The 25,128-nt window shown below is 37.6% G+C and overlaps 1 protein-coding gene across 2 annotated transcripts in view; it reads left to right on the top strand.

The window, feature by feature from the left end:
• Nucleotides 1–25,128, top strand: part of MCTP1 (multiple C2 and transmembrane domain containing 1) — a 292,133-nt gene that overhangs the window by 131,714 nt on the left and 135,291 nt on the right. For both annotated transcript variants that reach the window (XM_075725893.1, XM_075725894.1), the window contains exons 3-6: nt 4,969–5,111; nt 9,404–9,483; nt 10,044–10,152; nt 17,076–17,114. In XM_075725893.1, coding sequence (XP_075582008.1) covers nt 4,969–5,111; nt 9,404–9,483; nt 10,044–10,152; nt 17,076–17,114 — 371 coding nt within the window. The remainder of the gene's footprint in view (nt 1–4,968; nt 5,112–9,403; nt 9,484–10,043; nt 10,153–17,075; nt 17,115–25,128) is intronic.

Raw genomic sequence — 25,128 nt, 5'->3', positions numbered from 1 at the left:
GGGCCAGGTAACAGCAGCTGCAATGGTGGCTGGTTTCTCTCCTGGACTTTGGCAGCATCTTTAGGTGTCTGTTAGGCTGATGTTTCCTAGGAAAAGAGAGGCTGCCACCCTGTGCAAAGAGTCCTTATTGCCTTTACGCAGGCGATGGTGGTGCTTCACCAAGAGAGCGGTGCCTCAGCATTTGTTTTTTTGAGAGAAGGTTTTAAGCTCATGAGTGAAGGCTTGTGATGATGTTCTTAACTCCTACAGATAAGACAAATGTTTGTGCAATTAGGCCATAGTGTGTCAGGTTCATTTGAATGTTTGGTAAGCAGGAAACTGATGAAAATCAGTAAGATCCCAAGTAAACTGAATTTATTTTTCTTTTTAAAAGAGCAAAAATATGTGAGTGGAATTGTTGATGTTGATTAAAGTTACATATTAGTATTTAAATAATATATTGACATGTGCTTGATGTGTTATTAATAGTGTCATATTAACATGAATGCACAATTACTGTATTACAATTATATAATATGTGTAAAAATTGTTGGTTTTTTTATAATATATATTAAAACTGGGACCCTGTGACATACAGCAGTGCTGCAGGTGGCTTGATGCAGTTCAGCAGAACTAAGAGAGGACCAAGTTTTGGTCTCTGTTGTGCTCCTGCTTTTGCTCTCCCATTAGGTGAAGGTATTACTGAATGATTGCATGGGTGATCAGATTAATTTTTTTAATCTTGTCTTTCTTTATACATACACTTTTAAAAACATATGGTCTCTCTTTAAGGAATGGAAAAGGTCTGTGAAGGGCGTGGAGCTTTTAACTAAGTGGACCTAATGAGTTCTCAGGTTTAAAGTAGAGATGTGTCAAAGCAGGCTGCTTAGTGGTTCTCAGCATTCATAGCACAGAGATACAAACCGTGAGGTTTTGCAATGTATTGTAAGTGGAACTAACATTTGACCCACCCTGCTACTAAGTTTACACATAAAAATGAATGAATATTAAATTATTTGACATCTAGATCCTAAACTATTCATTGGGTATGTATCTCACATCACTGTTTGACATCGATTTAAAATTTCAGAAGAGTTTTTGAGATTTGTGAAGTCTGCACAATAAAAGATAGTGCTTAAAGGCCAGCACAGCTGTGAGGAAACTCAGTGGGAGAATCATGGCTTGTGGGGGAGTTATGGCTTGTGTTACTGTTGTTGATTTATTGGTGTCCATGTTCAAAGTATTCTTCAGATTTCACAGAATTAATTAAAATGTGTGATCTTTGCCTTAAAAAGCATCACCACTACTTGAATAACCAAGGAACAAGTTAATTGTGCTAGTGTCACGAATGCAGGTTTGTGAATCCTGCTGATTATGTCAATTCACTATGAATGTGTGATTTACAGTTTGATTTAGTAACAGTTAGAATTTACTTGTAGCAAATTGCAGAATTTGATTGTAATATTTTTAATAGCACCCAATCATCAATGATTAATAAAGTGATTAGACAAAATTGACCAAAACAGTGACTTAGTTACAGATTCGAAGATGTCAAGGTTTTCACTCTATTAGTACATGGAAGTGCATAAAAGAAAATTAAATCACACTGAGTTAGAATGATTCATAAAGGGATTGCGTATCTATGGAATAAGGGCGACCTCCCGTTGAGTCAGGAGGTTCAGAATGGACCCCCTTGCTTTCTGAACTCCTTCTCAGAGAGGAGCCTAGGTGCGGCTAGGTCTAGTCTTAGTCTCAGACTTGGTCAATGGTTTATATGGATAAGGAGAATGTATATATAAGTATATATGTGTATCTAGTACATAGGAAAAGTTTATAAAGGAAATTGGGTTATATATGAGAGAGAGAGAGAAATCGTATGTAGGGGATACGGAAACCCTCCCGTTGAGTCAGGAGGTTCAGAATGGACCCCCTTGCTTTCTAAACTCCTCCTCAGAGAGGAGCTGAGGTGCAGCTGGGCCCACTCTTAGTCTCAGACTTGGTCAACGGTTTGTGAGAGTAATGCTGTAAGAATAATACAGCAGTATAAAACTCCCTTTAAAATTAAACCATACATCTACAAACTACTTAAATTGATTCACGCATGCACACTCACAACTATAAATGCATATATGAAAATAGTAGACCTGTTAAAAATTCCCCTCGAGTCTAGTGAAATACTCACGTCTAATGCCTTGGCATTTCTCAACGGGCGAGAGTAGAGCCTCGAGGAGTGAAGAATATCAGCAGCCCAGGCTCCGTTGTCGATCTCCGGCAATGGAGTTCTGGTGGCAGCAGACTTTCGGAGTCTGCTAGTTTTCGCTGACTCTGAGAGACATTTCGATCAGAGGGCGATGCTGGTGCGGCCCGCGGCACTCCAGGAGAGCTCAAAGGGCTTCACTTAGGACTGCCGTTTATAGGATTGTGAGATGATTGACTTTAATCACCAGTAAATTTCATCCGAGCCACAATTCGGGTCGGCTTGTTGTTGGAATTCCAGCAGTGATGATACCACCCTGTTTCAAGGCTGTCCGGGGTAACTGTTTGTTCTCGTTCCCCTCGTTAGCCATAATATGAATCTTAATAAGAACAGAGCCGCTCTCTGCTCCAGCCATGTAGGAGTTTCTGGTACAATTAAGGGGCGCTTAACTGACCAACTCGCTACACAAAAGCTGTGGCCTGGAATTTCTGAGATTGTAAAGCGGCCAAAGTGAAGGGGAAAAACAGAACAGAAAAACAGGGGCAGGGGAGGATGTACCACCACAGCTAGACTAAACATTTTTATGCCGCTGAAATTCTGCCCCAGTAATTTCAGAAGGGAATGACTGTAATGCTGTCACATGTGAGATAACGGGTTTCCAGTGCTCTAGTTTTTTGAAAGGGATATATAATTTTAGGTAAAGAGTACTGACATCTTGTGGCTGCATGAAATAGTGCAAAGAGCTCTGGTCATACCAGCCTTTATATTTTGAAGAGTGTGTTGCAATTTTAACAAAAGCTAATGACTGTTTTCCCAGTGGATGTAAACACAAACCTCTAGAATATGCCAGTCTTGTGAAAAGTGTTAAACATTAAAAAAAAAAGGTCTGTCTTACAGTTTTGCTGTTGCTCATGAAGATGCAATTATTATTCATGCTAGAATTATTGTTTACTTTAAGATAGTCTTGGATCAGTTAGACTCTAATATGATTAAGACTCAGAAATAGCTGAGAGAGAAATAGAAATATGAATCCCATCCAATATTTTTCATTACAATGAATTTCACTTACATAACAATGAAATCTTACCAACTGGCATTTTAGGGAACAATTTAGTTTGAATTTTCTATCCATCTTTTTTCTTTTGTTTAAAGACTTAACTGTATTTTTTGTAATCAAAGTATGCAGGAAAAGATGAGTAGTCTTTTTTTCAGTCCACCACAGAGGTAGTAGTTTCATGAGGACCATCACAGGCACAACTTCTGTCTCTTGTAGCTGTGCCCCAGAGCCCATTCAGCTGCAAAATGACTGCCTTTCTCAGCTGGACCAATTCCGAAATCCATTTGCTGGCCAGTTCCTGAAATGTTGGTGCTGGCAGGCACAGGGGAGTAGGCAGCGGAGGGGCAGTGACGAGGGCTGCAGTTGCTCTTTCCAGCAACAGTGACGGCTTGCTCCGGCTTCAACGTTCGTCAAGGGGCAGCTTTGTGCTGCTCAGCCACTGGTCTCCATGGTGAGACTGCTGGACACAAGTGGAAGAGGCATTTGCCCACTTCTGTCCCTCTCCTTCCCCTGAGTTCACTCTCTTTCCCACATGTCAGCTCAAGACAATGCACTGGGAGTTGAGGTCAGATTGTGGGAAATAGGCGCTGCAGTGTGGTAACGGCAATGTAGCAAGTCGCAGTGTGAAACCTTATGACTTATGACTCTCACACCCGCATGCTCACATGCACAAGCACAGATGCATTGTCTGGGTCTTGCATGATGGGGAGGGGAAGGACACCAGCCAACAGGTCCTCCTCATGTCCTTGGGGCTCCTGCTAGTGAGGTGACCATGTCTGTGCTGGTTTTGGAAGTGCCATTTTCTACCTTCTGGTAGCTGGCAGTGATTTATCTCTCAGTCTTGTCAAGCCTCTTTGCACACCATCAGATTTTTGCTTGCTGTCCTTTGTCTCCCCACATGGGTGTCTTGAGAAGAGGACACAGATGTGCTCCTGGATGGCTGCTAATCTCTGTGCCCTCAGCATGTGCCGCCCCAAGAGTCCTCCTTCCACCAGTTGTTCGTTCTGACACTTCCACACCCATGTCTCATCCATTCTCCATTTCTGCCATGTTTAACATTTCTCTTTCAATTCCCTTCAGGGTTGTCTTTCTGGTCATAGTTAATTGTAGTTTGTAGTTCATAGTTCAGTTGTATAAGGGGGCTTAGACCTGTGCTCTCCTGTGGATATGTGATTGCTGCAGGAAGCATGTGAACTTTGTGGACTGACTTTAGAGTTGGTTTGCTCATCGTGAGTGTTGTAGGAAATGTGCCTTTGTAGAAGAGGGAAGCCTGAACACAATAAAGTCAATGAAGAGTTAAACTAGTGGTGTAAGTGGAGCCTGTGCCTTTTCAAAGGCATAAGATCATTAGATTAATATTTTACAGAAATAATTTTAACTTTATAGTCTAATTTTAGTGATTGTGTTAAGAGAAAATCCTAGTCCTAAGAAGGACATAATTCTGTTAAGTAAAAACTACACTGCGATACCCAGTAGTTCATGTATGACTTTGAGTATGAATTGCAAATGACAGAAAGTGATGCAAGCACCCATTTGATGTAAACACAGTGAATTACCTGAGTAATTTCACTGTGGAAAATAATAAATTGTGACAATAAAAAATTCTTTCCTCAGCTGCTGTTTTTACTTTGGCTATCAGTAGAAATTACATTTAGTTCTGTTTAAGGTAATTTAGTCTCCATTCCCTTAATGTATTAAAAGGACATAATTAACAGTATATATGTGTCTTTAACAGGAACCAGTGATCCGTACGTCAAGTTCAAACTTGGAGGAAAAGAAGTATTTAGAAGTAAAACAATACACAAGAACCTCAATCCTGTGTGGGAAGAAAAAGCTTGCATTCTTATAGAAAACACAAGAGAGCCATTGTATATAAAGGTGAGACACTATCTTACTTGTGTCTGTGTCCTGGTTTCGGCTGGGATAGAGTTAATTTTCTTCCTAGTAGCTGGTGTAGTTCTGTGGTTTGGATTTAGGATGAGGATAATGCTGATAACACACTGATGGTTTAGTTGTTGCTGAGCAGTGCTTACACTGGTCAAGGACTTTTCAGCTTCCCATGCTCTGCCAGGCGCACAAGAAACTGGGAGTGGGCACAGCCAGAATAGTTGATCCAAGCTGCCCAAAGGGCTATTCCATACCATATGATGTCATGCTTGGTATAGAAACTGGGGGGAGTTGGCTGGGGAGCAGCGATCACTGCGTGGGGACTGGCTGGGCATCGGTTGGTGGGTGGTGAGCAATTGCATTGTGCATCACTTGCTTTGTATATTATTGTTACTATTATTATTACATTATTACTATTATTATTATTACTATTTTACTTTATTTTATTTAAGTTATTAAACTGTTCTTATCTCAACCCTGGAGTTTTCTCACTCTTACTCTTCCGATTCTCTCCCCCACCCCATTGCGGTAGGGGGAGTGAGCGAGTTGCTGCGTGGTGCTTAGTTGCTGGCTGGGGTTAAACCACAACAATCTGTCAAATTACAACAGAAGAGTTGCTGAAAGATTATATATTTTGTAATTTTTGTATACTGAAAAATTTTTTGTGCAATAGTGCATTACTGAAGACTGTTTAGAGGTGAAAATTATTTAAATGACATCTGTATAATAATGATGTCAAAATTTACCCCCCCCCCCCCCCCCAAAAAAAAAAGGTAAATGCAGGCATTTTTGTTTATTTCAGGCCATAATTGTTTTATACTTCTTTAGTTTTATCTTAGGAGAAAGACAGAGAAAGTAAACTGTGTTTCATGATGATGGCATCCCTTTTATTTATGGAAATATAATTTCATAATTCTAATCTATCCCATTAAAAGCAATTATTTGCTGACGTTAATTTGAGAATTTATCAAGATGTGTGCCCAATTCTCCTAAGTTGTGCGGTTTTTCTATTTGTACCTGAATGCAGTGAGTTTGCTTATATGTTTTGTAATGCTTTATGCTCTTTTTTTTTATATTGTAACTCTACTTAGTATATCATAGGTGAGGATGATTTTGTCATAATAGAGGGATCACTTATTCCAAAATTACAGATAGCTTGAGTTTAAATCAAAGAGAGGCCAGCAATGCCCAGAGTACTTAGCAGCAGTGCCACTAGTACTTCTAGCTATCCATATTGGAATGGAAACTAGAAAAGCTTTGATCATTGTTTTATAGGCACAGAATGGAAAGGCACTTTTCTGGCCCCAGTAGTTTATGGTTATCTATATCCAAAAGTGATCCTTAATTGTGTAAAATAAAGTAGATAAAAATTACGATCTAAAAATGTTATCAGAAAAACAGTACTCTTAGGGTTCTAATGAGAACATGCGTAGGTCAAAAATACTTGGAAAAATATTGGAAACTTACGTCTTACCTAAGTAATCCTTTTAATTGGTCTGAAATGATACAATGCTTCAGATCAGTATCAGTCAATCTCAAATACATAACAAAAATTTTAACTGAAATATGGAATTGTAGATTTTTTTAGTAGATGAATGCCACTTAAACAGCCTTTAAATATCATCTGTACTATGTTTCATGTTTTCTGCTCAGATAAAGTACATCGTTATTAGAAAAGCATACAGTTAATTATAATTCTCAAATGGCATTTTCCTGCCCTTATTAAGCTTAGTGACTCACAAGGAGCAAGCACATGCCCATCACTGTGAAAGGGGGAAGCAGATTCAAAGGACACTTAACAACATAGCTACCTGTTTTGATTTATTTGTGCCAAATATCAACCCTGCAGTAGGGGCACAAGGGAATAGGTGTGTATATGTTTTTTTTTCCTAGGAAGAGTGTGTCAAGTGGTATAATGCTATCCATGTTTGTATTCTGAACACATTGTGTGAAATATTTCAGTTTTTATAGCTTGTTCACATATTCCTAGACATGATTTAATTGTAGTATCATAGAATCATACAATCACTGAATCATAGAATGGTTTGGGTTGGAAGGGCCCTTTAGAGGTCACCCAGCCCAGCCCCCTGCAGTGACCAGGGACAGCTTTAACCACATCAGGGTGCTCACAGCCCCGTCCAACCTGGCCTGCAATGTGTCCAGGGATGGGGCATCTACCACCTCTCTGGGCAACCTGTGCCAGTGTCTCACCAACCTCAGTGTAAAAAAATTTCCTTCTGTCTAGTCTGAATCTCTCCTCTTCTGGTTTAAAACCATGACCCCTTGTCCTGTCACAACAGGCCTTGCTAAGAAGCTTGTCCCCATCTTTTCTGTAGGCCCCCTGTAAGCACTGAAAGGCCGCACTAAGGTCTCCCCGCAGCCTTCTCTTCTCCAGGCTGAACAACCCCAACTCTCTCAGCCTGGCCTCACAGCAGAGGGGCTCCAGCCCTCGGATCATTTTGGTGGCCTCCTCTGGACCCGCTCCAGCAGGTCCATGTCCTTGTGCTGAGGGCCCCAGAGCTGGACGCAGTGCCCCAGGTGAGGTCTCAGCAGAGCAGAGCAGAGGGGCAGAATCCCCTCCCTCGACCTGCTGGCCACGCTGCTGAGGATGCAGCCCAGGATGGGGTTGGCTTTCTGGGCTGCAAGCGCACATTGCCGGCTCATGTCCAGCTTTTCATCCACCAGTACCCCCAAGTCCTTCTCCGCAGGGCTGCTCTCAATCCCTTCCTCCCCCAGCCTGCATTGATATTGGGGGTTGCCCTGTCCCAGGTGCAGGACCTTGCACTTGGCCTTGTTGAACCTCATGAGGGGGTTCAACAGGCTGGGGACCCAGCTTGTCCAGGTCCCTTGGGATGGCATCCTGTCCCTCAGGTGTGTCAACTGCACCACTCAGTAAATCAGCTGAAAATACTTATTTGATGTTTTCATCTCAACAATTTGTAGGGGGAGAAAACAATTCTATTTTGCAACATGAATTCAGATGTCATCAGTTTTCTTTCCCCTTTAGAATGAATATTAGACAGAGAAAATATGAAGGTACCCACTCAGGTAGGTCAATGCATATGAGAGACTTATGCTCAAATACTTACATTCAACCCTTTGAGTCCCACAGCAATGCTGTAGCCATTGGGCTATGGGATTTCTGTTACTACTGTCTTAACCCAGTCCATATTAAAGTATTTTTAGAAGATGAACAGCTTTAACTGCCTCCTGGAGAAGAGTTTCTGTAATACAATAGTTGAAGTATTTATATCAAAATTGAAGACATTGAACCTAGGCCTGTCACATCTCAGTTAAATGTTCTCATTTCTAGCTGTTCACAAGTTTCACTCTTATTTAGAGCTGAAGGTATATTCTGGTCCTCATAAATTCTCATGATAATATTTGCCACGAAAATTCAACTTACCTAGAAAGTTTGATTTTGATAACTGACATTTTCGCATTTTTTGTTTCTATAATTTTGTGTCACAACTTTTCTTTGTTGTCATCCACCTTTTTTGTTTATTTCCCTCCAAAAGCTGACCCCAGTTTATTTGTTATTCTTCCTTCTCACTTGGAAAGGTATAATCCATGCCAACTCATTGATGCTATTCCATGTACTGGCCACAGATGCCTGTCTGGATGTCAGTAGATTTGCCTAGATGCTTTCTCTTTTAGGTAGCAAGTTAGGAGGCATGGTCCTCATAGTAGAATAATAAATGTCACTCTTTCCTTACACACATCCATTAAGTTTTCATCTTACATTATAGTATTTCTAAACCCTAGAAACTTACACAACCTTCAAAACCTACAGTTTTATCGTTCCTAATACTAATGCAAGTGCTGTAATAATGCATTTTTCACAATCATATCCCACCCTCCTGCCTGTATTTTGCGAAACTGATAAAGGTATCGATTAATGTATAGCAAATCAATGATTCTGCTTAACTTTAGTTATTCTTTTGGTGTTCCTTCTTTTAGTGCCTATGTTTATAAAAACGCCTCCTTTTGTTTTTATAAAGTTGATGTTGTTCACATACGCGCTCTAGTAGTAGTATATCCCATGCCTGTACACGATGCATTCTGAGTTTTACATAAGCAGTTTCAAACTTGATTTTGTGGCCAGAAAGTTGCATGTTATTCTCTGAAAGTCCTGGTTTGACATGGGAGAAATGTATAGCTTAACTCTGGAAAAGGAGTTTCAAGAACCATTCATAAAGCAAGAAGTTATCAAACAAAACATTTCCAATACTGAAAAATACATTCCAATACTGAAAAATGCATTTATCTCCTGTGTATCTTAGGTCTTTGACTATGACTTTGGACTTCAAGATGACTTTATTGGTTCGGCATTTTTGGATCTCACCTCATTGGAATTAAACAGGTATGGCACAAACAAGCCTATGGAGTCATTCTTTGTGGTTGTTTGCTAATACTATGTTTGTGGAATTGCAAACGGAACATTATGCTGGTAGATAATTGTATGAACTACACCACATAAAACTAACCAAGGGAAAACACTTATGTTTAGGGAATTGCTGTAATATCAATGTTAATAATATATTAACTGATCATGCACAACATTTTTTACAGTGTCTATGGAGAGGTTAGTTTTATAACCACTTTAATCTTGTTTTATATTATCTTCATTCACAGCTTTACCACCTACAGTTCAACTTCTTTCTTCTGTTTTTTAATCCACTAGTGTTACAGTTCAGATTTGATTACTTCAGTGCATATAAGTACATAACATGGAGTAACAGTATTCAGTATGTATTTATGAGTGTTTAGACTGCAATACATAAAAGTAGAAATAGCGTAAATTTGTGACACCATTTTCAAGTAGTTTCATATAACTGCAGATGCCTTTAATTCTCATGATTTAGAAATTTCATTATCTGAGAGCCTGAAATCAAAATAAATGCATAAATTTTTGTCTCCTAGGCAAACAGATGTTACCTTGAATCTGAAGGATCCTCATTACCCTGACCATGATCTGGGAAGTATATTGTTATCAGTTCTGTTGGCTCCTAGAGAAGAACAACGAGAAGTGGTAATTTTAAATATTTTAATATGTGTCATCACTCTTGCGATTGTTCTATGGTTGGATGACTTAAAGCACAAGACTAAACCACATGTTCTGAGATTAATTTGATTTTTCCAGTTCTTAAATAACGCTGAACAACAGCATATGTCATCTGAATTGGATCGTCCCTTAGATAGTACTGAGGGATCCAGGTGGAACATAAATGTTCAGCAGTTTCAGATGAAGTCAGTTGCAGGTGAATGGTGCTGATTAATGTGGAAAAATATCAGTAAACCACTGGTGAAGAATTTTGGACCTAGTGCTGCCATCTCTAGATAAGAACATTTGAATCCTTTTCCACACTGAAAATAAAGAAACTTGAAGAAAGGTAGTATTTTTGCTTTTTGGCATCTAGTGATGAAATATTATTTGATATTTTTCAATTTCATGCCCAGATTTCAATTACAAAATTGCGTGGTTTTCTAGGTTTATTGTAATTACTTTGTCAATCTTAGTTTTCTGAGCTGCTTAGTTGTAAATGAAAATAGTTTCCAGTTTTATAGATCCTGTTATTTGTGACAAATTCTGTCTCTAGTTGGATGTATTTTATGAGCTTTTTGTCTGTTGACATTTGACTTGAGCAGTAATACTACAACTATGCTAGAAATAAGAGATGACATCTTGCTCAGAAGTTGTAAAATAATCATAGAATCATGGAATCATAGAATCGTTTAGGTGGATTCCTTTGGTTTCAGGGAGGCCAAGAAAAAAGTATTAATCTGATGAAAATTTCCATGGATATGGTCAACTATATGTTTTTTGTAAGAGCATATGTGTTTCTGTATGCTGCAGTGTGACACATCATACTGTTGCATACCTGAGGAATATTGGCAGCTTGTAATATTGATCTTTTTCCACTTTCCTCCTAGTTATTAAACAGCCTAGTATGTCAGTTATTGGAAGTAGGTGTTTGGTATGTCAGAGACATTTCTCAACTGTTAGTTTTCTTCATGGCGTTCTGTTAGAACTGAACAAAAATAATGGAAAATGATAGTAACGTGCAGGAAGTTTAAATAAAGTGTATTTTTCTTTCTTTTAGCAATATGTTTGTCCACACAACTTGGAATATTATCTTGCAAATTTGCACCACAAAAGTGTTTATCACTTAAATTGAAAAATGTATTTCATTCCTGGGGGGTTTTTTGTGTGTATTTGGGTAAGACCAGCATTTCTGAGTCAGCTGGTAATAGCGCTGTTTTTCCAAGTGGCTTTGGCATTATCCTGTCATAATCCTAAATCTTGCAGGACAGAAATACTGTATTGTTATGTGGGAAACCATTATGTGGACAGCACATTAGTTTCCTTTTTTCATTATAAAGATAGGATAGCTACTGTGCTGCTCAGTGTTATCAGCTATTACACAAAGAGCGCTGCAGCAACTCACAGGTGAGAAAGTGAAATTAAGACACTATGGTGTAACGTGTCTTTCATATGTCTATTTACTCGGTGAATTCGCAACTGAACGTTAAAAGTTAAAAGCGCCATAGACTTGCTGTAGCTGTAGCAACTTTTTTCATATCCAGCTGACTGGTTGTAATAGGAGGAGGAATTGTTTTTGGGCTATTACACATTTCATTATTAGCTTTCTATTTAGTAATCTAATCCTTTCGGTTTAGCTCAAGTAGCCAATTTTTCTTCCCATTCAAACTGTTATATGGGACTTCATTCCGAAAATGCCGAAGATTCAGATTAAGATTCTGATTCCTAATCTGAAGCTTTATATTTATTATTAGAAACCAGTCTTCCCAAGATATGGATCTCAGAGCAGCTCTACCAAAGCGGCAGTAAAATCAGAGCATTTGTGTCACAGTGCAGGGAAGTTGACCTACAAAATTAATATTGAATTGCTGTATATGAACCTGTTAGGTGTTTAATAATTCAAGGTGCAATTATCTTTTATTCTGTTACAACATGTAATTATTTATTTATTTATCAGATTTTGTTTACTCTCTAAGGAGTAGATATGTTACAAAATGTATCACTCCAATTAAACTGTCTTCCTTGGTTATTTTTAGAAGGTCTTGTAATAATGAGGATAATTTTTATTGAATTTAATATGGTTGAGATCAATAAATTTTCACATGTTATGTTAGAGGATCAAGGCTAATTCTTGTCCAATCTGGAACTATGCACCATATAAAGTAGTAATTAAAGCAACTCCTATATTTCCAGCCTGTGTACTGTCCTATTTGAATGATTAGTGCTTCCCTTCTACTTGGATATCTCTATGTAGTTAATAATTCAAATAGTATAGTTGAAATATATAGATAAAAAATTGTGAGCATCTTTAAATAGCTTTAACGACTGCTGCATAGAAGACATAGAAACACTGTCTTTTCACATTGCATGTGGTTTTTTCCTAAGTCATTGCAAATTTTCTTAAATCCTGTTGGTTTGATATCCCTATGTGGCTTACATTTCCAAACTATATTTTCTTCTGAATAAGTTTTAATTTGTTCAGGTGATGGCTCTAAATTCCTTGCACATGTTGTCACATGTAAATGGTATAAAATGGTTAAATCATCAAGCTGAAGAATTCAGAAATTAACAGCTAGTATTTAAATTTCAGGTACTTTAACTCCATATACTTAAAATGAGAGTGTTTATTGGGGACATAGAAAAAGGAATAGCTTCAACGAAAGAAGTATTAGCTTTCCCATGTAGCCATAGAAGTAGCATTGTGTCTGATCCTGTATTTTGGGCAGCTCTGCAGTCATGCTCCAGACCCAGCCCTGTTGAACAAGACTTGCTGTTTGTGATGTGTCATTTGGTAAGTTTTTGATGCAGATTAGATGTTCCAAGGAGATACCTTTGCTGCCTGAACTGGAGTGACTGAGAGTGTTTTGGATGTTGCGCACTGAAGTACGGATAAAGGGAAAGTCTTTTCATAATGCATTTGTGTAGCTAGAGGACAGGTCTTGTAGCAAAGCATTTTATTGGTATATCAAAATAGTGTAGCTGTACATTACAGGAAGATGCATCCTGTCACACTGTATAATAAATATTGACACTGCTGGAGGATAAGATACGCCAGTTGGAAGTCTGAAGTTAAATGGTACAAAACTGGGGGCCTTGTTGTATATTGCTGCCTGTTTGAGAGAGAGGTATTATTACAGATTATTTAAAAAATAAGCAATCAGTTTGAAAGAGTAATAGTTTATTTTGGTTGTGGTGGAACTATCTTTTGTGAAGCCTTGAGGTGGGCAAAGAGATGAGAGATTTTGTGCACACAGGAGTATCCTCTTCCTTATCTTTCTGAAAGAATTTCTGATGAAATGCAAATTTTCAGTGTGCTGACTGATAGCATGTTCTTTAGAATTTATAGCTGGAAGGTCCCATTTCCTAAGATCAAAACAGATTACATCTTTGGATTCAGATATCAATTAAGAATATTAACATATTCATATGTTCACCTAACTGTATGTGAAATTATTTTACAGACTAGGAGAGGGCAGTATTTATCTTTAAGTCCTGTCAGATTGTGAAAAACAGTGCTTAAGTCATTTACAGTTTGTGTGTTTCCAGTAGAAGAATATCCGACATGGTTTCAATTAAAGGAGATTCAGTATACTCTTTTCATAAATAAGAACACACTGTTTGATTTTTGTAGTACATTTTCTTGGAAGAGAATGCAGAAGTAACCTGCAGTTATTGAATGTTAATATATGAGTGTGGGCACATGATCAAATCAAAATTTCTAGCAAATCTTGTAGTAAGTATCCTTGCCTTTTGTGACCTAGCGCTTGTTCTAAAGGCATAAAAATGTGAACTTTCAAAGCAATAATCTTGTAATACCTCATTCAAACTATGTATATGAATAGAAGTCCTGTTCTATTGGGTTTTGGTAAATGATGGTAATCTGATTTGTTCTGATTTTTGAATGATCATAAATTGTGAATCAAAATTGATGAATTAATTATTCTTATGCAACTGTAAAAATAAGAATGTCTTTAGTATTTGTGAAAAGTATAATCTTTTTACAGCCTAATGCAATTAAGTTGCATTAGCACTAGTTCCAATAATTCATTTGCATTTGCTCTGTGCTGTTAACAATACTTGTCCTTTGGATTAATGCAGCATTTTTAATTATTTTGTTTTGAGAGGACAGATAGCTTAGATAACTATTATAAACAAAGAAGACTTGAAATGAAAGAGTATGGAAAATGTATGTATATATAAAAATGTTAAAACCTGTGAGGTCTAAAAAAATTTTATTATTTTTAACTCTTCTTCCGAAAAATAATGTTTTATGATGTACTTTCTGTATTTTTCATTAATTTCTCATTTTGATGACCAGTTTAAAAGAAGTCAGAACTAGCAATGACTTGATTTTTTTCTTAGACCTCCTCCAGTGATGTTTGTTTTGTTTCTTTAATTCAGACAGTATTCTATTAATATTTCCCCTTGGATACATGTAGTGCTGTGCATGCCGCTGTGCCATTTGCAGTTGCATGCATGCCAATTACACATTAAAAATGTGTACGCGATGTCTGCAGATTCTGTGTTTGGTGTTGTAATCATCAGTGCCGCACTGCATGTAAGTTTTTCTGGCTTTTTCTCTAGCAGAGTTCAGTGCACAGATTTCATCACTGGAGAACTTGCAGAGTGACTGTGAGTTCGCCAGAGCTGCATGTCTCGCATGTCTTCTCTACAACAGTTGTTTCCAACCTTGGTCTTATGGGCAACTCTCAGCTACAGGAAATTAGAAAGTTGGTAGCTTGATGAGAACTGTTGCCTTGGGGCCAGCAGAGACTGGGGACTACTGTTCCACCACTGCCAACAGCCTGAGCAGCATAGAGAATTGAAAAAAGGAAACATACGAGTGCTACTTGGATGTTGTTATTTAATGAGAATAAAATTCACGGCATTGTTCTTTCCTTAAATAATTTATCCCAAGTGATGCTTAATACTTTTTTGCTTCATATGAAGATATTAACAACATGAATAGGCTGTCAATTTGCTTGGTGTCTTAAATCTTATGCTTCCTCCCCCCCCCCCCCCCCGAGGGATAATAACAGCTTAGGAAAAAAAGAATGACAGAGATGGACTCAGGGCATGCAATATTTTCAGATGAAATAGTTCCATGTAGATCATCCATCTTAATCTGCCCTATGCTATATATTTATTTTGCTGGCTTCTAAGGTTGGTTATGATGGCTTCAGTTTATCCTGCTACAGCTGGTGATTATGCTGATGCACTCAACAAGTACGGTCATAATGTTTCTGTAGCTACTACTGAAACTGAACTCCTCAGAGTTGAAAAAATATTTGATCCGTAGTTCATTCAGCTGTCAGGCTGTATTCTCCTCCTTGCTCACAGCCTTGTCTGAAGCCCAGTGAAGCTGAGTTTGTGCTCTGGCTTGCAGCTGTGGAGGATTCAGCAACAACAAGGCAGGGAGGAGCTGTGGTATGTTGCAGGAACTCAGAGGTCTTCTCCAGGGTCTGCTGCAAGCCTCAAGCCGCTTAATTCTTACATACCTCTCCTACAGAAATGAGTTAAATGGCTTTCTCCAGCTTTATAAAACATTTAGTGTCTATATTTTCCAAAGCCATAGTGCTACAATTATCATTAACTTACCACAGAGGCTTTAGGCTTTAACTGACCATAGCAACTTAAAAATTTTCCTCAGCAGCTAGTTGTTTTTCTTCTCCCAAAAAACTGTCTATTTGAAAAGTTTCTGGATAGTTCAAAAATATCAAACCCACATATTTGCTCCCATTTCCATTTTTGCCCCATGTAATACTTTTATTTCTTAACAAGGAAAATGTTTGTGTTTCAAAATTTATTGTCATTATCTGAAAAAGAAAGTGGTTTTGCATTAGTAGATAAAAAAGGTTTGTTTTTCATAACATAAAGAAAGTTTCAATAGAAATTAATGGCCTTTGATTTATTCTTGCTCAGTGTCAACAACAGGCTGCTAAATGTTATTAAATTATACAAATTAATTCCTGTGTTTCCACAGAACTGCTTTAAGCAACAGTTGTGTTCACAGATAAATTGTCCACATCCGTCTTGACCAGTATGTCTCATTTATTTAATGATTAAGAATCTTTATCTGTGGACACTTTGCCTCCTGGCATGCCAGATTATTGTCTCGAGCAGTGCCAAGGTTTTACAGATTATTTACATAATGGGATAGGGCTACTGCATTTTGTGTTTTTTAAAGAGTCAAGGTATGAATTTTTTTCTATCCCATGTGGATAATTATCAAACAAAAGAGCTATTTTTACTGCTGTTAAACTAATTAGCAGTGGTAACCTTAAGGATTTTGTAACAGATGCATATTGTCCAAGGAGCCTTGTGCAGGGTTTCTCTAATGTGACTACACCTGTGAGCTAAACAGTAGTGGCCTGAAAAATTGGAGTACATTAATATTAAAAAAACTATCATTCAAGTATCAGTCAAAATTGAAGTCACTATCGTAATGGCACATTAATTTGTTTTCATTTGCTTATCTAATTCTTCCTCCCTTCCTCCCTCCCTCCCTTCCTCCCTCCCTCCCTCCCTCCCTTCCTCCCTCCCTTCCTTCCTTCCTTCCTTCCTTCCTTCCTTCCTTCCTTCCTTCCTTCCTTCCTTCCTTCCTTCCTTCCTTCCTTCCTTCCTTCCTTCCTTCCTTCCTTCCTTCCTTCCTTCCTTCCTTCTCTTTCCAATTTCACATAATGCATTGTCTCTGGAGATTAGACATTCATAACCACCCAGAAAAGTATGCCTGGGTGTGAACAGTGCTGCTAGTTGTCTGGATTTATTTCAGTCTCATGTAGTTGTCGCTGGAGTGTACGTGTTGCTGCTTCAGTTGCAGTGTTGGTTAAATGTGGATTGTCCGGAGACAGTGGGCCTCCTTTTCTGTATTGCAGAGAAAAGGTAATTAAAATGCTCTATTTTATTTTCAGACAATGCTAATGAGGAAGAGTTGGAAAAGATCAAGTAAGGTAACTTTTAGCATGTGGTCTTCTGGCTTTGTTTTTTTAAGAAGAACTATGATGTTTTACCAAACATGCCATCTAGGATTGGAAGCTTGTGGCACAGGATTTATTCTCCTTCAAATTGTGTTTTAATGACATCGTTTTGTGTTTCATCAAATCAAAATCGTGAAACAGTTGATCTTTTAATGTAACCATTAAACCTCTCGACTTTGTTACAGCATTAGAGCCTATCTTGAAGTCATCTAGTAACTTCATCTAAGTGGCAAACATGTCCTGATTCTTTTTCTAAAACCTTTCATTTCTCATGTATAAACAATTTCCTTAAAGCTTACTTGTTAACTAAGAATTCATGCCAAAGGGTAACTTTAATCTTCCTATTACTTACTGCTCTTACTGGTCAGAATTCTTGTGTATCAAAGTTTTTGGAGTGATGCTTCTCAAAGAGAAATTTTCCTGATTGCTGGATGTGCACAGATGGCAATTGCAGCCAGGCTTTCCAAGAGCAGAGTGCTTAAGGAATCATTCTCGATCTCCACTTTATACAGCTCTTCAGATGCCTCTCCAGGCAAATTCAGTATCTGGCTTTTCTCCTCTTAGGAGTCATTTGAGTGATGAAAAAGGAACAGTGTATGCTCTTTCCCACTAGGGAAAGACTGTCAGTTTTACTGTAGCAGAATACAATTCATTTTTACCTTTCTCCTGTATGTGTCTCCAAAAAGATAAAGAAAATGTGTATAGTTTCTCAGCAGTTTTCTGGCCCCACTTAGCTGCCATGCTGCTTTTGAGTTTTAAGCCTTATTATTTGCGTAATTAAAAATAGCATTAAAATTTCTCAAAGTCTTGAGCTGGTTTGGTACATCTGGATTTTTCTGAGATACTACCACGTAAAGGTGTTAAAATGAGAAAAATGAAACAGCTGTATGGGGTGATTTCACTTATTTTGTAAAGCTATTTACTTTTCTATCATATTGATGCACAAATTGAAATAGAAGTTTATTAATAAATGGTGTTGTATATAGTGCTCACTGACAAATATTTGCACCATTTTTTTAACCTTTAAAAGAAAAGAGCAGGGTTCATAATTTTTGGGTTATGCATGGGGTTTTCACAGTTTGTTCCTGCAATACAAGAACAGTACTCAATCTCTGTTGCCTTTTTGAAATCTGTGAAGCAAAGGTACTTGGTGAAGTGATGATTTGTAGTAGTTTGATTCTCATATGGTTCATCTAACTTTTCCTGAAGTATCTAAGAAGCTCAAATTTCTGAAGAGTTAATGAAGAGCTGTGAGGATGGTGAAGAACACAGCGGTTTTGCATGATGCAAGTGATGCATTAACTCCTGATGTGCTTTTGTAAAACTAGTCTATCAAGAACTTTCCCATACTTCAACTTTCAAATTGACACAACTGTGAGCTTCAATAATCCTGAAGGAATTGTACAGCATGATAGTTGGGAATTCTTCAGAGCTGTTCGAGTGAATTATTTATCCATGTTCTCCTTTGTTACGTTCATTTGATAACATTTCCATAGTTGCCATTTTTGCAAAGGGGCATATCAAAAGATAGGGCAAATAGTGAATGTATGAATTTAAATACTGCATTTTTATATGTTTATCTCCACTGAAGTAATAATATTGCCTAGAGATATAACGCATGTACAACATCTTACATTCACTGTTGTGTGTGTGATTTATATACAGAAGTATCTCAGTTAAACCACAGGAGCTTATTTGCCTTGTGGGTCTATTCCAGAGTTCAAATCTTTAGTCTGCTGTCAGGAAAAGAAATTAATCTTTTATTTACAAAGAATTCCTTCCAAAAAATTGCTGTTCTCTGGGGTGCAAGATGACCAATATTAAATAAGACATCATTTGCAGATTTAAAAAAAATGTCTAGAAACAGGTGCTTAATGCTATTAGGTGATAGAGAAAGTGCCCTCATTGAGATCCTTCTTCTTCAGGACGTGTTTGTCTTACACTTCTGGGAGCTGAGAAAAAACAGAATATTAAAATATTTTAGACATCTCATTATAAAATTTCCTAAACCTACTTTTTTAGCTCTCTACAGTCCTTACAATGGCACTTCTAGTACATGAATTTGATTTTACAGATTGTGACAGTATATTTTACTTTTTAAAATTTATGTACTTGAAGCCTACCTTTTCTGTAACATATGTAGCTTGAAGAAAAGACACAGCAGTGCAGACCACCATGGCATTGCTTGTGTTTGTGAACTGCATTGCTTGCACGTAGTTCCTTGGACCTGTGTAGTAGCTGTGAAAGGAATGGTAGCTAATCTCTTACAGTATTAACAGTATTCATGTACTTGCAAACAATTACATTGGCCAAATTCCGAGTCTCTACTTCAAATACTGCCCCACCTATGCACCCTAAAGATGAAGTTAAGGTCTCATGAAAAACCCAGGTCAACGCAGCTGTGCATTTTATCTATTTTGTGTGTAAACCAGTATTTTCAAACACACTAGTGTTGTAAACATTTGTTAGTGAGGTTGCAAAAATGCAACACCGCTTTTGCTTTTGTTGTTAGGTTTTTTCCTTCTGTTACTGTTGTTTGGTTTTTGCTTGGGGGGTTTTTTTGTTTGATTTTTTTTTTTTTTGTTTGGGTTTTTTTTTTTTTTTTTTTTACTTTTCCCTATCAAGTTTGCTTTATTCCAGACATAATCTTGATTAAAATTCATGGGAGCTAGATCACTCCCTGTGCTGTCTAGGCCGGAAGGAATACTCATCTTTCACTCAATTTAGCAAAAATGAAATTCAAACAATTTTGAAGTTAGACCATTTATATGTTCTGTGAAAAGGAAAGTCAAACTTCCTGTCTTCAGCGAAAGGAGACTCCCAGTGGGCTATTTAAAAAAAACTAAAGTGTTTATTTAAAATAAACTTCGGCTGGGAAGTTACAATTTGCATTCAGTTTCGAATTGATTGTTTTATTTCACCCACCACAAGCTTGATGTTGCATTAAAGCAAACTGGTGGCCAGTGATTACGACTTCACAGGTGGGCCATTTGCTGCGTGGTGTAGGAGAGGAAGCAGCCCCATTTCTACCACTACGTCTGTACTGAGATTCATTATACCTCAGGTAAATGTGGATGTGGATTATTCAACGTTTCATGAACATTTTTGTGATCCAGGTGTTTGCTTAATAACCTCAATGTGCCCATGCCTCAGTTCCTGTGGTTTAGAGATTGGTTTGTTGGATATTCTGTGGGTTAGCAGACAAGTGCTACAGGAAAAAAGCAGTGCTTGTAGCATCTGAACAATTAGTCATTCGTTTAAACCAAATACAGGATTTTTCAACTTCGCTTTTCTTTTTAAAAAGCTATTGGAAAAATTTTGACCTGTGCAAAGTGGTTTTCCTCTCTGTGTATGGATGTGACCTGTCCTGCTTCTGTGGTTCTCCACATCTGCCACAGTTTCCCTTTTGGCAGATTTTCCTTTTTGCATTAATTCTTCTGCTGAAGATGCAGACTTTCCTGATGGCTCTCCTTCTTTCAGTTGAAAGAAACAAACTTCATGCTTCTCTTTTGCTTTTTACACTGGCTGGATACCAGATCTAATTTGGTAAAACATTTGTTGCAGTCTAGGTATAAGGGGAGCACAGAAAAGCCCAAGCTTGCAAAAGAAGTAATTTATTACTAGTAGTCAACACTGCTTCTGACAGTGAGATGAATAGTGCTAATTGCTACAGTGATTTCTGTTGCAGAATCCTTCAGGTGCAAGCTATCCATGTGATGAGAAGTAAAGCATTGCCATTTCCAGCACAAGCCAGTGCAGATGAATTGGGAAGAGTTGTTTTCTCCTTTTTCCTCTTGTTATGAAAACAAGAAAAAATCAATTCTGACTTCTTATTTGCTAATTCTCCGCAGCACAGAGGCTTAATCAATAGCTGAGGGGAGAGTATGGGAAGGGAGCCTATTAAAATGTTGGCAGCATAAAATTGAGTTAGAAATGCACGTATTGCTGTCTTTCCCCTTGTCATTTTTGTAGTGTTCGGTGCAGTGCTGCCAAAAATAATAGTAAAAAAAAGCTTAAATTTTCTTAACCATTATTAAGCTTAAAGCTGATGTTTAAAGCTGACTGTTTAAATGCACTATTTTTTCTTGTGTAAAAAACTATGTTCTCTTTAATGAAGTACTTCCTCCTCACTCTTCTCTTGGCTTCTAATGATGGAATTTCATTACTTTTGCGTTGCCTTTACTACCAAGATTTTTAAAAGATAAATCTTACTGCTTCTAGCACTTTTTCATGTGAAGTGGTGTTTAACTTTAAAATCAAAAGCATAAATACTAAACTTGGGGTCAATGAAGCTGTAATTATGATTCAGCACTGATTTATATGTTTGTATAACATACATATAGACAAATGTATTTTCCAGCTGAAATTAAAACTTTCCCTTGATTAAAGCTGGAAATGTGAAAGGGGAAGAGCCTGCAATCTTATCTTTTTTCTTTTTTTTTTTTTTTTTTTTTTTTGTTAAAGTGCTTTTGCTGCAAAATGTCAGGTTTTTTATGGTTGTTGCCTCCTTCTAGTAAGGGTTGTCTTTGCAGATGGTGTTCTAGAAGAATTAATGTTCAAGTTTTTAGATAAATACAGCTTGTAGTTTTTTAGAGTTGTCAAGTAGTTCTACCTGCATTTGACAATTAGTTGTTTACATTAACTTAAGCAGAAGCCTTTCTTTGGACTCTGTCTCTCAAAGAGCATTTAATTTTATTTAGAGCAGGCAGACTTTTGTATGAAGGATCTGAACATACCAGTAAATATTTTATGAAGAATCACCTGTTCCCTCTGTTGTTGTACAATTTGCTGTATGATTACAAGAGGTTAATTCAGAAAAGGGTAAGGGATAGTAGATTCAGGTGGTGCTATTTGCTTACAGGGTAATGCACACAGAGCTTGCTTTGAAAGTTTTGTCCTTGCTGTGCTGAGTGGGAGAGGTGGAGGCAAAAAAATATGAGACAAGAAACTTGGGAAGATAACAGGAGTGTCTGGAGGACAAGGCTGAAGGCAAGGCAGATATTGTTGGTGGACAGACCAAACCTCACTTCCCAGGATTTCAAGTGTCTGGGATATTTAAAAATCTACCTGTTTGCCAGGTAGATGCAAAAAAGAGAAAATGGAAATAACAGCCTGAAAAGTTGTCTTCCTACCCTAAAGTGGGAACAATGACAGCTAAACTGTGTTTGACAGGTGTTTGTTTAATCTGTCCTTAAAAATCTGCAGTGATGGATATTCTACAGCCTCGCTAGAGAGTTGGTGCCAGTGCTTAAATATCATTTCCATTAAAGGCTGGTTTTTTCCTTAGTGTCTAACAGTATCTCCCATGGTGCAAATTAAGCTCATCTCTTCCCACAACGCAGATGGGTATGTTTTATCACAGTGATTTGGGCACAATTTGTATACACACGTTAGAGTGAGTCTGAAAAAAATGATCCTTTGAAATACATATGTGTGTGTATATGTACTTAATTCAGAGAAAAGTTTTGGGGTGCTGCAATACTAATCATTAGGAGCATCTAAGAGGAAACAAAACAGTGGTATTTGGAGGAAGTTTTTCTGTGAGCAGAAAATAGTCAGAGTGAATAGTGAGAAGATGGGAGAAATTAACAAGTCTGGTGGGTTGACCCCAGCCAGCACAAAGCCTTGATGCCTGGGAGCACTGATCAGTAACAGCCAAAACGTTGCTGTGTTACCAACACCAGTTTAACCACAAATGCAAAGGACAGCACTGTATGGGCTGCTGTGAGGAAAGTGACCTCCATCCCAGCATGGAGGAAGCCTCTTTGTAAGGACAGGGACTGCACTAGCAGTTGTAGATACATTATATGTCTCCCCACTTCTGCTTTAACACAGAGGGACTTTACACAATGTGGATTTACTGGCCATTCCCAGAGAAAAGAAAAGTGACAGATAAATGCATTTTGCCTTCATCTGAGGACCTTTATAAGCTTCATGGTGTTTGCAGTCCTGTAGGACAAAAAATTGCACCATCTAAGAAGAGACCACTGAGGTCTGATACCTGCTGAGACATTCTGGTAGTTTATATAGGGCACATAGAGCATGCTACACAAGTAAGCAAAATATCCATTTTTACTCAATGGTTGAGAGGAAGGTGCAGCACCTGAGTCTTCTTTTCCTAAGGTTTCAGGATGGAAGATATTTGGAAGACACTTGGTTTTTTCAATTATCAACATATCTTCTCTTTCTGCTTACTTACTTTACCAGACAGGACTATGGGAGTGACCAAGCTCTGTCTCAGTATTAATTTAGGTTTTCCAAACTAAAGATGAGAAGGGGTTGGTGTAATTTTTGCATCATTGGCAACAGTTGTCCTCCCTGATTGTGAACGTGGGTGGGAACTCTGGTATCTCCTGTGTTTGCTAGACAGTGTACTGATGAGTCAGTGGTCCTATAGGTACTCATAGGGAGGATAGGTAACCAAAAGCTGTAATACTGGCTGATCAGGTTGTTTATATTCCTTGGTTTTGTTCAAAATTCTGTTGAAATTGATGTGTTCTCACACAGAGAGATTTTCTCTGAACGGTGTTTTGTGATGGTACGTTGTTTATCCTGAAATTTTTTTATTGGCTCAGCTAGAGGGTGAGTGAGGTGCTATCCCATATAAATAGTTTATTTCAACAAATCGTACACATGGAGGTCTAATTTATATGCTCACTGCCTCTAGTCACAATTTCTACACGAAGAAATAAGATTAGCTCATGTTCTGCTGTGTAACCATAACTATTTAAGCAAAGGTATTTTAATAAAGACAGTACCTTTTAGCCAAAGCATACTGAGAGAGAGCTCTGTCAGAAATATTGGTTCATTTCACTGAAACTTATTTTCGTCTGAATAATGGGTCTTCTCTTGCCCTTTTCACCTCTGTGGGAGAATTGCCGTTAAATTGAGTTCAAATGGTTAGACCCCACGTTAAACTTGCTACATTAATGGGACATTAAGAAAACACCAGAGAAACCTTTTGAGTGCTTTAATTTAAGGACAAGCAGAGGAACAAGTGGTTTGGCATCTTTAGCCAAACATAGTAGGTGAAAAGGCATTTAGTAATTATTTACTCTGCCCTATAAAGTCTCAGTACTCCAGTAAAATCTGAAGGAAAATATAAGATGTCTCCTTCTCTTCTCTTCTAACTTCTCTTCTGTTTCATAGTATCAATGATAAGTTTAGAACTGGGAATGCTGGAATGAACTAGAATGTAATAATACTCATAATTTATACTATTAATATGTGATGAGCTGTTTCAGTGTGACTTTGATCAATTGGAACCAAGGGTCCATTCTTGTCAGAACTAAAGATAAATTAGTCTGGATTGCAACAGGTTATGTATGAACTAAGAGTAAAAATACATTATCATCCCAAAGTCATAACTGAGAAGCTACTTTTGATTCATTACAATTGTTGATAAAAGAGTGTATTTACTGCCTAAAGCTAGTGAATGAAAGTGATTTTTAATTTGCATTTAGATAACTATTTTTGCTTTAATTCAGCTTTGGAAATTTTTGCATATACTTTTTAAAGGAAAAATACAATTTATGAACATTTTAAACAAAAATTAATTGTAAAATGTAAGTCTTTCGGCTCCTAACTGCTGACTGTTTTTAAAATCTATTTTAGAAGCTTTTCTAAGAATACGTGTGTTCCAGTTGCACAAACTAAATTGCCAAAAGCTATGACCTTATTAACTGGTGCTTTTATGCCCCACTCAAAATACTTAGTTTATGTGACTCCTGATTTGCCTTTTCCTAATGTCAAAAGCCTTATGAAGCATATTTTCCTGTTTCAAAATTGAAACAAATGCTTTTCCGCTGGAATGAGATGCCTATTGAGTAGAGAATAAAGTTGGAAATAGCAAATCATGGTCTAAGGATTGCAAAGACAAGCAGAAGCATAGAGTTGTATGATATTTCTTAATTGAAGGAATGTGCAATCAGTTCAATCTTTTAACCAGAATCTTTAAACCAAAACTCTGTGGAATTTCAGAATAGAA

The sequence above is a fragment of the Pelecanus crispus genome, chromosome Z (genome assembly GCF_030463565.1).
Source record: "Pelecanus crispus isolate bPelCri1 chromosome Z, bPelCri1.pri, whole genome shotgun sequence".
Classification (NCBI taxonomy): domain Eukaryota; kingdom Metazoa; phylum Chordata; class Aves; order Pelecaniformes; family Pelecanidae; genus Pelecanus; species Pelecanus crispus.
The sequence above is the reverse complement of the archived record's forward strand: the minus strand, read 5'-3'. Positions and strand labels throughout refer to the sequence as shown.